Raw genomic sequence first — 14,104 nt, forward strand, 5'->3', positions numbered from 1 at the left:
GCTCTCTCTGTCAAATAAATAAATAAAATCTTAAAAAAAGAAATTAAAAATAGAAATACCAAATGATTGAATAATTCCATGGCTCGGTATTCACCAAAAGAAAACAAAAACACTAATTTGAAAAGCTATATGCACTATTTCACACTCTAGCATTGGAATTTGGGAACCACTGTTCTGAGATTTTATTTACAGACTACTTACTTATAGCAGTGATACACAGTAAGCACATATACTAGCTATAAACCTTATTTGGTATACTTGACATATAAAATAAAACATATAATAAAACTATTTTCTCATTGACTTTCAACATAGTTCCATAATTTGTTCAGATATAATTATTTGTCCCCAAGATATAACAACACACAATTTAAGAATTGTAAAATTTGGGGCATCTGGGTGGCTCAGGTGTTAAGTGTTGGACTCATGACTTCAGCTTAGATCATGATCTCAGGGTCCTGAGATTGAGCCCTGCATCTGGCTCCACACTGGGCATGGAGCTTGCTTAAGATTCTCTCTCTTCCTCTGCTCCCTCTACCCTTATGCTCTCTCTCACTCCCTAAAAAAAAAAAAAAAGAATTGTAAAACTCATAACAAATTTATGCACATTTACTACCTTTTTTTTTTAAAAATAAATTGCTTTGTCCAATTCCCTCCCCTCTTCATTTTCTCCTTTTTGACGGCGTCTTTGCCTGGTTTTGGGATCAAGGTAATGGTGGCCTCATAAAATGAGTTTGGAAGTTTTCCTTCCATTTCTATTTTTTGGAACAGTTTCAGGAGAATAGGTATTAATTCTTCTTGAAATGTTTGGTAGAATTCCCCTGGGAAGCCATCTGGCCCTGGGCTTTTGTTTGTTGGGAGATTTTTGATGACTGCTTCCATTTCCTTAGTGGTTATAGGTCTGTTCAGGTTTTCTATTTCTTCCTGGTTCACTTTTGGTAGTTGATACATCTCTAGGAATGCATCCATTTCTTCCAGGTTATCTAATTTGCTGGCATACAGTTGCTCATATGTTCTTAAAATTGTTTGTATTTCTTTGGTGTTCATTGTGATCTCTCCTCTTTCATTCATGATTTTATTTATTTGGGTCCTTTCTCTTTTCTTTTTGATAAGTCTGGCCAGGGGTTTATCAATCTTGTTAATTCTTTCAAAGATCCAGCTCCTAGTTTCATTAATCTGTTCTACTGTTCTTTTGGTTTCTATTTCATTGATTTCTGCTCTGATCTTTATTATTTCTCTTCTCCTGCTGGGTTTAGGCTTTATTTGCTGTTCTTCAGCTCTTTTAGGTGTAGGGTTAGGTTGTGGATTTGAGACCTTTCTTGTTTCTTGAGAAAGGCTTATATTGCTATATATTTTCCTCTTAGGACTGCCTTTGCTGCATCCCAAAGATTTTGAACAGTTGTGTTTTCATTTTCATTGGTTTCCATGAAATTTTTTAATTCTTCTTTAATTTCCTGGTTGACCCATTCATTCTTTAGTAGGATGCTCTTTAGCCTCCATGTATTTGAGTTCTTTCTGTCTTTCCTCTTGTGATTGAGTTCTAGTTTCAAAGCATTGTGGTCTGAAAATATGCAGGGAATAATCCCAATCTTTTGGTACCAGCTGAGACCTGATTTGTGACCTAGGATGTGGTCTATTCTGGAGAATGTTCCATGGGCACTAGAGAAGAATGTGTATTCTGTTGCTTTGGGATGGAATGTTCTGAATATATCTGTGAAGTCCATTTGGTCCAGTGTGTCATTTAAAGCCTTTATTTCCTTGTTGAGCTTTTGCTTAGATGACCTGTCCATTTCAGTGAGGGGGGTGTTAAAGTCCCCCACTATTATAGTATTGTTGTCGAATTGGAGGGGGAGACAAACCATGAGAGACTATGGACTCTGAGAAACAAACAGGGGGTTCTAGAGGAGGGGGGGATGGGTTAGCCTGGTGATGGGTATTAAGGAAGGCACATACTGAATGGAGCACTGGGTGTTATATGCAATGAATCATGGAGCACTACATCAAAAACTAATTGAATAATGTATGGTGATTAACACAAAATAATAAAATAAAATAATTGCTTTGTTATTTAAATTCAACTAGCAAACATCTGGTTTCAGATGTAGTATTCAGCATTTCATCAGGTGTCCATAACACCCAGTGCTCATCCCATCACTTGCTCTTCTAAATGCCCATCATACAACTAACCCATCCCCCCACACACCTCCCCTCCAGCAACCCTCAGTTTGTTTCCTAGAGTTAAGAGTCTCTTATGGTTTGTCTTGCTCTCTGATGCCTTCCCATTCAGTTTTCCCTCCAATCCCTTATGATCCTCTCACTGTTTCTTATATTCCACATATTAGTGAAACCATGTGATAATTGTCTTTATCTGATTGAATTATTTCGCTCAGCATAGTACCCTCCAGTTCCAACCATGTCGATGTAAACGGTAAGTATTCAACCTTTCTGATGGCTGAATAATATTCCATGAGGACATCTAGACTCCTTCCACAGTTTGGCAATTATGGACATTAATGCTATGAACATTGGGGTGCGTGTGCTCCTTCATACCACTACATTTTTATATTTGAGGTATAAACCTAGTAGTGCAATTACTGGGTCACAGGGTAGCTCTATTTTTAATGTCCTGAGGAACTTCCATACTGCTTTCCAGAGTGGCTGTACCATCTTGCATTCCCACCAACAGTGTAAGAGGGGTCCCCTTTCTCCATATCCTTGCCAAAATTTGTTTCCTGACTTGTCAATTTTAGTCATTCTGACTAGTGTGAGGTAGTATCTCATTGAGGTTTTGATTTGTATTTCCCTGATGGCAAGAGATGTGGAGCATTCTTTCATGTGTCTCTTAGCCATTTCTTTGTCTTCTTTGGAAAAATGACTTTTCATTTTCTGCCCATTTCTTAACTGGATTACTTGTTTTCTGGGTATTGAGTTTGATAAATTCCTTATAGATCTTGGATACTAGCCCTCTTTCTGATATGTCATTTGCAAATATCTTCTCCAATTCTGTAGGTTGCCTTTTAGTTTTGTTGACTGTTTCCTTTGCTGTACAGAAGCTTTATATCTTGATGAAGTCCCAAAAGGCCATTTTAGCTTTTGTTTCCCTTTCCTTTGGAGATGTATATAGCAAGAAGTTGTTGCAGCCAAGGTTGAAGAGGTTGCTGCCTGTGTTTTCCTCTAGGATTTTAATGGATTCCTGTCTCACATTTAGGTCTGTCGTCCTTTCTGAGTTTATCTTTGTGTATGGTGTAAGAAAACAGTCCAGTTTCATTCCTCTACATGTGGATGTCCAATTTCCCAGCACCACTTATTGAAGAGACTATCATTTTTCCATTGGATATTCTCTCCTACTTTGTCAAAGATTAGTAGACCATAGCGTTGAGGGTCTATTTCTGGGTTCTCTATTCTGTTCCATTGATCTATGTGCCTGTTTTTGTGCCAGTACAATACTGTTTTGAGGATTACAGATTTGTAATATAGCTTGAGGTCCAGAATTGTGATACCCCCAGCTTTGGTTTTCTTTTTCAACATTCCTCTGGCTATTTGGGGTCTTCTCTGGTTCCATACAAATTTTAGGATTATTTGTTCCAACACTGTGAAGAATGTCGGTAGTATTTTGATAGCAATTGCATTGAATATGAAGATTTCTCTGGATAGCATAGACATTTTAACAGTATTTGTTCTTTCGATCCATGAGCATGGAACATTTTTCCATTTCTTTCTGACTTCCTCAATTTCGTTCATAAGTGTTCTGTAGTTTTTAGAGTATAGATCCTTTACTTCTTTAGTTAGGTTTATTCCTAGTTATCTTATGGTTTTTGGTGCAATTGTAAATGGGATCGATTCCTTAATTTCTCTCTCTTCTGTCTCATTGTTAGTGTATAGAAATGCAACTGATTTCTGTGCATTGATTTTATATCTTGCCACTTTACTGAATTCCTGTATGAGTTCTAGCAATTTTGGGTGGAGTCTTTGGGTTTTACACAAGTCATCTACGAAGAGAGAGTGTGACTTCTTTATCAATTTGAATGCCTTTTATTTCTTTTTGTTGTCTGATTGCTGAGCTAAGACTTCCAGTACTATGTTGAAGAACAGTGGTGAGAGTGGGCATCCTTGTCATGTTGCTGACATTAGGGGAAAGCTCTCAATTTTTTCCCCTTTAGAATGATATTTACTGTGGGCTTTTCATATATGGCTTTTATGATATTAAGGTATGATCCCTTTATCCTCACACTGTGGAGAGTTTTAATCAGGAAAGGATGCTGTATTTTGTCAAATGCTTTTTCTGCATCAATTGAGAAGAGCATATGTTTCTTGTCCTTTTTTTAAAAATTTTATTATGTTATGTTAGTCACCATATAATACATCATTAGTTTTTGATGTGGTGATCCACAATCCACTGTTTTCGTATAACACCCAGTTATTAATGTAGTGTATCACATTAGTTGATTTGCAGATGTTGAACCACCATTGCAGCCCAAGAATAAATCCCACTTGCTTGTGGTGAATAATCCTTTTAATGTACTCTTGGGTCTTATTGGCTAGTATTTTACTGAAAATTTTGGCATCCATGTTCATCAGGGATATTGGTCTATAATTCTCCTTTTTGGTGGGGCCTTTGTCTGGTTTTGGGATCAAGATAATGCTGGCCTCATAGAATGAATTTGGAAGTTTTCCTTCCCTTTCTATTTTTCGAAACCGTTTCAGGAGAATAGATATTGTGTGGTGACTAACATAACATAATTAAATTAAATTAAACTAAATAAAGAATAAGTATTAGTTTTTCTTTATTTTTTTAATTTTTTAAAAATTGTTATTTTAGTCACCATAGAGTACTTCATTAGTTTTTTTTTAATTTTATTTTATTGTTATATTAGTCACCATAAAATACATCATTAATTTTTGGTGTAGTGTTCCATGATTCACTGTTTGCATATAACACCCAGTGCTCTTTGCAATACTTGCCTTTGGTAGCATTCCCCTGGGAAGCCATCAGCCCTGGACTCTTGGTGGGAGATTTTTGATTACTGTTTTAATTTCCTTGCTGGTTATGGGTCTGTTCAAGTTTTCTTTTTCTTCCTGTTTCAATTTTGATAGTTTATATGTTTCTAGGAATGTATCCCTTTCTTCCAGAATGCCTAATTTGTTGGCATATAGTTACTCATAATATGTTCTTAAAATTGTTTATATTTCCTTGGTGTTGGTCATGATCTCTCCTCTTTCATTTATGATTTTATTAATTTTGGTCCTTTCTCTTTTCTTTCTGATAAGTCTGGCTAAGCATTTATCGATCTTAATTATTTCAATGAACCAGCTTCTAGTTTCATTGATCTGTTCTACTGTTCTTTTGGTTTCTATTTCATTGATTTCTACTCTAATCTTTATTATTTCTCTTCTCCTGCTTGGTGTAGGCTTTATTTGCTGTTCTTTCTCCAGCTCCTTTAGGTGTATGTTTAGCTTGTGTATTTGAGACTTTTCTAGTTTCTTGAGAAAGGCTTGTATGGCTATGTACTTCTCTCTTATGATTGCTGATGCTGTATCCCAAAGGTTTTGAACAGTTGTGTTTTCTTTTTCATTTGTTTCCATGAATTTTTTTTAATTCTTCTTTAATTTCCTGGTTAACCCATTCATTCTTTAGTAGGATGCTCTTTAACCTCCAAGTGTTTGAGTGCCTTCCAAATGTCCTCTTGGGATTGAGTTCAAGTTTCAAAGCATTATAGTCTGAAAATTTTCAGGGGATGATATCAATCTTTTGGTACTGGTTGAGACATCATTTGTGTCCCAGTATGTGATCTATTCTGGAGAATGTTCCATGTGTATTCTGTTGCTTTAGGAGGGAATGTTCTGTATATATCTGTGAAGTCTATTTGGTCCAGTGTGTCATTCAAAGCCCTTGTTTCCTTTTTGATCTTCTGTTTAGATGATCTGTCCATTGCTGTGACTGGGGTGTTGATGTCCCCTACTATTATTGTATTATTATCAATGTGTTGTTTTAATTTGGTTATTAATTGTTTGATAAAATTGGCTCTTCCCAAGTTAGGAGCATAAATATATATAATTGTTAGATCTTGTTGGGTAGACCCTTTAAGTATGATATAGTGTACCTCTTCATCCCTTAATACAGTCTTTGGCTTAAAATCTAATTTGTCTGATATAAGAATTGTTACCTTAGCTTTCTCTTGAGGTCCACTAGCATGATAACTTGTTCTCCACCCCCCACTTTCAATCTGGAGGTGTCTTTGGTTCTAAAATGAGTCTCTTGTAGACAGCATATGGATGGGTTTTGCTTTTTAATCCAATCCAATACCCTGTGTCTTTTGATTGGAGAATTTAGCCCTTTTACATTCAGAGTAACTGTTTAAAGATATGAATCTAGTGCCATTCCATTATCTGTAAAGTCCCTGTTTCTTAGATTGTCTCTGTTTCATTCTGGTCTATGTTACTTTTGGGCTCCCTCTTCGCTTACAGGATCCCTTTAAATATTTCTTGCAGGGCTGGTTTAGTGACTGCAAACTCATAGTTTCTGATTGTCCTGTAAGCTCTTTATCTCTCTTTCCACTCTGAATGACAGCCTTGTTGGATAAAGTATTCTTGGCTGCATGAATACTCATTTTTCATTTAGCACCCTGAATATACCATGCCAACCTTTTCTGGCCTGCCAGGTCTCTGTGGATAGGTCTATTGCCAGTCTAATGTTCTTACCCCATTGGTTAAGGAGTTCTTGTCTCAAGCTGCTTTCAGTATTTTCTCTTTATCTCTGAAATTTGCAAGCTTCACTAATATATGTCAGGGTGTTGATTTATTTTTATTGATTTTGAGGGTGGTTCTCTCTACCTCCTGGACTTGAATGCCTATTTCCTTCCCCAGATTAGGGAAGTGCTCATCTATGATTTGTTCAAATATACCTTCTGTCCCTCTCTTTCTTCTTCTTCTAGGACCCCCATAATTCTAATATTTTTTCACTTTATGGTATCAGTGATTTCTCAAAGCCTCCCCTCATGGTCCATTAATTGTTTTTCTCTCTTTTCTTCAGCTTCTTTCCTTTCCATCATTTTGTCTTCTATGTCACTGACTCTTCTGCCTCATTTACCCTAGCTGTTAGAACATCCAATTTAGACTGCATCTCAGTTAGCGCATTTTAATTTGGGCCTGAATAGATCTCATTTCTGCAGTGAGATTCTCTAGTGTCTTTTATGCTTTTTTCAAGTCCAACTAATAACTTTATAATTGTTAGCCTGAATTCCAGCTCTGACATTTTACTTATGTCCATATCAATTAGATCTGTAGCAGAGAGTATTACCTCTGGTTCTTTCCTTTGTTGTGAATTCCTCCTAGTTATTTTGTCCAGAGAAGAATGGATGAATGAGAGAACAAAATAAAAAATATCAACCACAACCCAAGCAAAATACACACTAGACAAATCTGAAGAGGTCAGAAACCAAAAAAGAAAAGATATGGGGGGAGAATATAATCTCCCAGGTGGATAACACAGGGTGATCTACTTGGTCCTGGGTGTTTTCTGGTCTGTTTGTTAGAAGACACTAAATCCCAAAATTGTAAAGAAGACAAAACTTATATATAAAAAATAAAATTGAATACAGTGAAAGGAAGCCAAAATGAAGAATATATCTATAAAATGTAAATGTAAAAATGAAAGTTAAAAAAAGACTTAAAACAAAGAGTTGATAAAATAAGAAACTAGTTGAAAAGGAAAAAAAGAAAAGGAACATTTAAAACTGAAAGATAAGGCGCCTGGGTGGCTCAGTCATTAAGCATCTGCCTTCAGCTCAGGTCATGATCCTGGTGTCCTGGGATCAAGCCCCACATCCAATTCCCTGCTCTGTGGGAAACCTGCTTCTCCCTCTCCCACTCCCCCTGCTTGTGTTCCTGCTCTTGCTGTCTTTCTCTCTGTCAAATAAAAAAAAAATCTTAAAACTGAAAAATAAACAAATCATTAGAGAAAAAAAAAAACTTGAATTCTATATACTATTTTCCGCTAGCGCTGGAATTTTGCATTTCCGTATGCTTGGTAAACCTGGTATTCCTCTGATGTTCTAGCTGGTCTTCTGGGGGATAGGCCTGCTGCATTGATCTTCAGGGGTCTTTGCCTGGGTGGAATTGCACCACCCCTTGATAGGGCTCAGTGTAAGCTGCTTTGGGTTGTTCTATGTGGCTTTTTTTCCTGCTGCTTTGGAGGATGAAAATAAAAATGGCCACACCCTGATCTCCAGCCCCAAAGCTGAAAGATCGTGGTCCCCTCTGTTCAGTAAACCCTCAGGAAAAAGCAGTCTTCACTTTTGTGTGCACCAAACTCTGCAGACTCCTGCTGTGTGCATGGGCCCCAACCATCTCTGGGGAAGGAGGAAGATTGCTGCAGGCCTGCCACTTGTAGGGCTCCTGCATGGACAGCGGTCACCCCATAGTGCCAAGGTTCGAGGTTTATGGCAAACTGAGCTGAGAGCCCACTTTCTGGCTTGCTGACCACAACCGGTTTCCCCACTCCAATGCTTGGGAACTCTGTCAGCTCAGGCACCCTCCTTCTTTCTATGACCCTGGGGATCCTGAGACCTCACTCCCACTTAGGATTCTGCCCTGGTTCACCACCTGAGCACATTTTAGGCAGGAATATCTCTCAGTGGAGCAGAATTCTAAAAGTTCTGACTTTTTTTTTCTGGGGCTCTATCACTTTCTGGTAGCTGGCTTATGGAAGCTCCACCCCCAGCGGTTTATCTTCTAATATATATCCCCTCAGATTCACTTCTCTGCACCTCCTACCTTGCAAAAAAGTGGTCACTTTTCTATTTCTGGAATTCCAGCAATTCTTTTCTTGCATCTCAGCTTGACTTCATAGGTATTCAGAATGATCTGTTAGTTATCTAGCTAAATTCAAAGGACCAGATAAAACAAGGTCCCCTACCCTCTGCCATCTTGCCTCCCTCTTTAACTAATTGATTTTAAGTTAAAAAAAATCATATCACCTTTTTAATGGATGCAGAAAAGCATTTGAGAAAGTACAACATCCACTCATGATAAAACTCTCAAAAAAGTAGGTTTGGTGGGAACATATCTCAACACAATAAAGGGCATATATAAAAAATCCATGGCAACATCATACTCAATGGTGAAAAACTCAGAACTTTTCCCCTAAGATCAGGAACAAGACAAGGATGTCCACTCTCACTACTTTAATTCAACATAGTACTGGAATTCCTAGCCACAGCAGTCAGACAACAAAAAGAAATAAAAGGCATCCAAATTGGTTAGGATCACTATCAGCACATGGCATAATACTACATATAGAAAACCCTAAAGACTCCACCAAAAAGTTACTAGAACTGATAAGTGAATTTAGTAAGGTTGAAGGATACAACATCAATATACAGAAATCTGTTCCATTTCCATACTCGAATAATGAAGTAGCAGAAAGAAATTAGAAAACATTCCCATTTATAATTGCACTAAAAGAATAAAATGGTAAGAATAAACTTAAAAGAGGAATTGAAAGACCTGTACTTTGAAAACTATAAAACATTGATGAAAGAAATTGAAGATGGCACAAATACATGGAAAGACATTGCATATTCATGGGTTGGCAGAAAAATATTGTTAAAATGTTCATATTTCCCAAAGCAATCTACACATTCATTGCAATTCCTATCAAAATACCAATAGCATTTTTCATGATACTAGAGCAAATAATTCTAAAATTTGTATGTTACCACAAAATACCCCAAATAGCTAAAGCAATCTTGAAAAACAAGAACAAATGTGAAGGTATCACAATCCCAAATTTTGAGATATACTAAAAACTATAGTACTCAAATCAGTATGGCACTGGAATAAAAATAGACACATAGATCAATGGAACAGAATAGAAAGCCCAGAAATAAACCTATACTTTTATGGTCAGTTAATCTATGACAGAGAAGGCAAGAATATGCAATGGGAAAAAGACAGTCTCTTCAACAAATGGTGCTGTGAAAACTGGACAGCCACATGCAAAAGAATGTAACTGGACCACTTTCTTACACCATACACAAAAATAAACTCAAAATAAATTAAAGATCTAAAAGTGAGTCCTAAAATTCCTAAAAGAAAACATAGATAGTAATCTCTTTGACATCAGGCATAGAAACTTTTTCTTGTTCTTTGGCCAGGGAAACAAACACACATTTAAACTATTGGGACTGTACCAAAATAAAAAGCTTTTGTACAGTGAAGGAAACCATCAATTAAAAAAAAGATAACTCACGTAATTGGAGAAAATATTCGCAAATGATATATCTGATAAAGAATTAATATCCAAAATATATAAAGAAATTTTACAACTCAATACCCAAAAAATGAATAATCAAATTAAATAATGTGCAGAGGATATGAATGAACATTTCTCCAAAGAAGACATAGAGATCGCCAACAACCACATGAAAATGTACTCAACATCATTGATCATCAGGGAAATGCAAATCAAAACCACAATGAGTATCACTTCACACTTACAAGAATGGCTAAAATCAAAAACACAAGAAACAGCAAGTGTTGGCGAGGATGTAGACAAAAAAGAACACGTGTGTACTGTTGGTGGGAATGCAAACTGTGCACAGTGGTACAGCAACTGTGGAAGACAGTATGGAGGTTCCTCAAAAAATTAAAAATAGAATTTCCATATTACCCAGTAGTTCCACTACTGGATATTTACCCAAAGAATATGAAAACATTAATTCAAAAAGATATTTGTATCCCTATGTTTATTGCACCATTATTTACAATAGCCAAATTATAGAAGCAGTGCAAGTATCCATCCATAGATGAATGGATAAAGAAAATGTGGTGTATATACACAATGGAATATTACCCAGCCATAAAAAAGAATTAAATCTTGCCATTTGCAACAACATGAGTGGATCTAGAGGATGTAATGCTAAGTGAAGTTAGAGAAAGACAAATATCATATAATTTCACTCATATATGAAATTTAAGAAGCCAAACAAAGGGTAATGTAAAAAAAGAGAGACAAACCAAGAAACAGACTCTTTTTCTTTGAAACAGAATCTTAACTATAGAGAAAAAACTGATGGTTACCAGAGGGGAGGCGGGTGGGGGGATGGGTGAAATAGGTAAAGAGGATTAAGAGTACACTTATGATGATGAGCACTGACTAATGTGTAGAATTGGTGGATCAGTATATTGTAAACCTGAAACTAATATAACACTATATGTTAACCATACTGGAATTAAAAAAATTTTAAAAGTTCTTAAATATAGAGAACAAACTGGTGGTTGTCAGAGAGTAGGTGGGTGGGGGGGAATGAGTGAAATAGTTGAAAGGGATTAAGAGTACAATTATCATGCACTGAGTAATATACAGAATTTTTGAATGACAGTATTGTACACCTGAAACTAATATAAACTGCATGTCAATTATTCTGGATTTTATAAATAAATAATAAATAAATGTGCAATCTATTTCCAATGTTTTGAACTAACTCAAATACTCTCAAGTCTTGTCAAACACAAGTTATTATGCTTTGTTGGCTTCTTTCCCTATAGCCAAAATGTCTTAATTTTACTCGCCAGTAAAGGTCCTAGGTCCTATATGTAAATATTGGAAGGGGGAAAAAGAAAACAAAAATAATAATCCAAAAGAGGAGCAGTAGGATGAGGAAGGAAAAATGCAAGTTTGCAGGAAACTTTCATGCTCCTTAAAGACACTTAAGCCACAGGCAGTCTATTCCTTTAATGTAACTACTATCAAGCACTACCGCAGGATGTGTTGATAGAATTCTAGACCTACCAGAAGAGTAATCATCTAAACAGAAGCTCTTGTTTTCCTGGTTCTGCCCTGGTGTTTTAGGCTTATGAGCCCCACTCTCTACTTCACTGGGATCATTTTGGAGCACAGTTTCCTCAATCTTGGGCATCTTGATGTTATCTGGAATTAGGGAGACAAGAAAAGGTAAACTGTTGGTAGTATAATATCTGGCTCTGACCCAGGAATGGGGGGGCGGGGAGGAGGGCTCTTCAGCTGCCATTGTCTGCCTTGATGACAGAACCTACTGCTCTCAGTTAAGGAGATTAGGAACAAGGGCTTCAAGGGCCTCTTATTGCAATAGCTAAGGTTCTCAAACAGCTTTGGGGGAAGGTGAAATTGAGATTAGTGTGGCTGCCTTTCCTTAAATCAAAGAAGTTAGAGGTAGGGCAAGCAAAAGAGGAAATTAAGGCCCAGAGATGGACAATGACTTGCCAGAGAACACTGCACAGGAATGGAGCTAGGAGAGGAAACTTCCTCAACTCTGGCTGTCTTTAATTAATCCAAGAATTACCCCCTTCCTCCTTAACTTTCACCGAGACCCACCTTTGACTATGAAAAGAGTGGCATCTGGACTCACGCAGCAAGAGACCCCCCCCTCGGCCCTGGGGACCCTGGTCCCTCACCTCCTGCCAGTCCTTGACCCACTGCCCCGCAGCTGCATCTGATAGTGAAGCCCTTCTGCCTCTTCAGTATGGTCTGGAGCACACCATAGTGGACAGGGCAGGAGGGGAGATCATCAGGAAGGGATTGGATGGAACCATGGAAATGATGAGACCTACCTGGAGCACACCCCTGCCAATGATGCCAGGTAAAAGAGTCCAAAACCTAAAAACAAAGGGTGGCCAGTCTCCCAGGTAGCAATATGGGTTTTGTGCCCAGGGTACCATGGGAACCAAGAGAGCAGGAAAGGCAAACAGGGAAACACCATTAGTGATAGAGATAGGAGCCAGAGATTCCTCATGCAGAGGTTTAGGCTCATATCCCTCTTCCTAGGCTTGAAGTCCTGGAAGGGCTTGAAATTAATTTTCTCAAGTCCTGTTCCTTCCCCATAGGTAAGGTACTATCCAAAACTATTAACCTCTTTCCCCCAGGAAATAAAAATTAAATAACCATTTAGAAAGGAAAAGGAACGTTAGTTTTTGTTTCACCTCATGCTGTTCACATAGCCTTAGAAATGAAGAACAAACAGGGTTACAGAATTCCAGAATTCTGTTCTGATATTTTCTCTTTAAGTCTTCTACACAATATGAAGTAGACATATAAGCTGTTAAATTTTTATTTTACAAATATGGAAACAAAGAATTGTTTTAAAGGGTTAATCATAGAAGTTGTGTGATGAAGGGACAAAACCATATGTTTGAGACAGAGCCTGTGTTTTGTTTTTGTGCTTCTAACTGAATTTCTGACAGTTTTTCATTACAATTCAATTATGAGCCTTGGAGATCATCTAGGATCTGAGAATGCTGGAATAGATGACTCTAAGGGCCCTCATGTTGCTCACTCTTTACTTTTAGTTTACTCTTTCACTCTACTGGCCAATTGCCACAGTGATATGCAGACCCCTGGATTGGCCCCTTTCTAAATTTTGGAAAAATACGTACATTTTTAAAAATGTATTTCTACACTACAATATTCCATCCCACTTTTTTATCCTGACTTAATTTTTAATCCATTAACCTTTTCTCCATAAAACAAGACTATAATTTGGCCAATTTCTCATCCAAATCCTTGGCCTTTTGGTGCCTACAGTGAAGTGTGGATATCTTGCACAGCATGTGGATTTGGAGAAAGGAAGTTATAAAAGAGAGCTTGCCAGCCAAGGGAAACTCCACCCCACTCTCCAGATCCAAGAGGATATGAAGGATCTTGGCCAAAATAACAGAAATTAGCTTAATTTCTTTTTTAAAAAATCAGATTTCTACTTGGTTTCTAAGAAAAAATACCTAGAATTTATTCCAATTTATTTCCTCACAAAAATGCATTGTTTTAAAAGACTCTCCCTAATGATGCCTGAAATTATATTAGTATTAAAATCAGATAAGTTAAACTGTTTTTTGGGGGGGTTCCTTTTTTTAATTTTAAATTCAATTAATTAACAATATAGTGTATTATTAGTTTTAGAGGCAGAGTTCAGTGATTTATCAGTTGCATACAACACCCAGTGCTCATTCCATCACATGCCTTCCTTCATGCCCACCACCCAGTCACCCCATCCCCCCCACCCCCCCCCCCGCAAGCCTGTTTCTTTCCTATGCTTAGAAGTCTCTTATGGTTTGTCTCCCTCTCTGGTTTCAT

General features: G+C 37.2%; 1 protein-coding gene across 1 annotated transcript in view; it reads right to left on the reverse strand.

The window, feature by feature from the left end:
* Nucleotides 1–11,918, reverse strand: part of LOC112811333 (T-complex protein 11-like X-linked protein 1) — a 29,663-nt gene extending 17,745 nt beyond the window's left edge. Inside the window, 1 exon segment of the mRNA XM_073890366.1 lies at nucleotides 11,792–11,918. Within this exon segment, the coding sequence (XP_073746467.1) occupies nucleotides 11,792–11,918 (127 nt within the window).
* Nucleotides 11,919–14,104: the final 2,186 nt, after the last annotated feature.

This window comes from Callorhinus ursinus, unplaced genomic scaffold, assembly GCF_003265705.2.
Source record: "Callorhinus ursinus isolate GAN/ISIS: 27379988/994484 unplaced genomic scaffold, GSC_fseal_2.0 scaffold143, whole genome shotgun sequence".
Classification (NCBI taxonomy): Eukaryota; Metazoa; Chordata; class Mammalia; order Carnivora; family Otariidae; genus Callorhinus; species Callorhinus ursinus.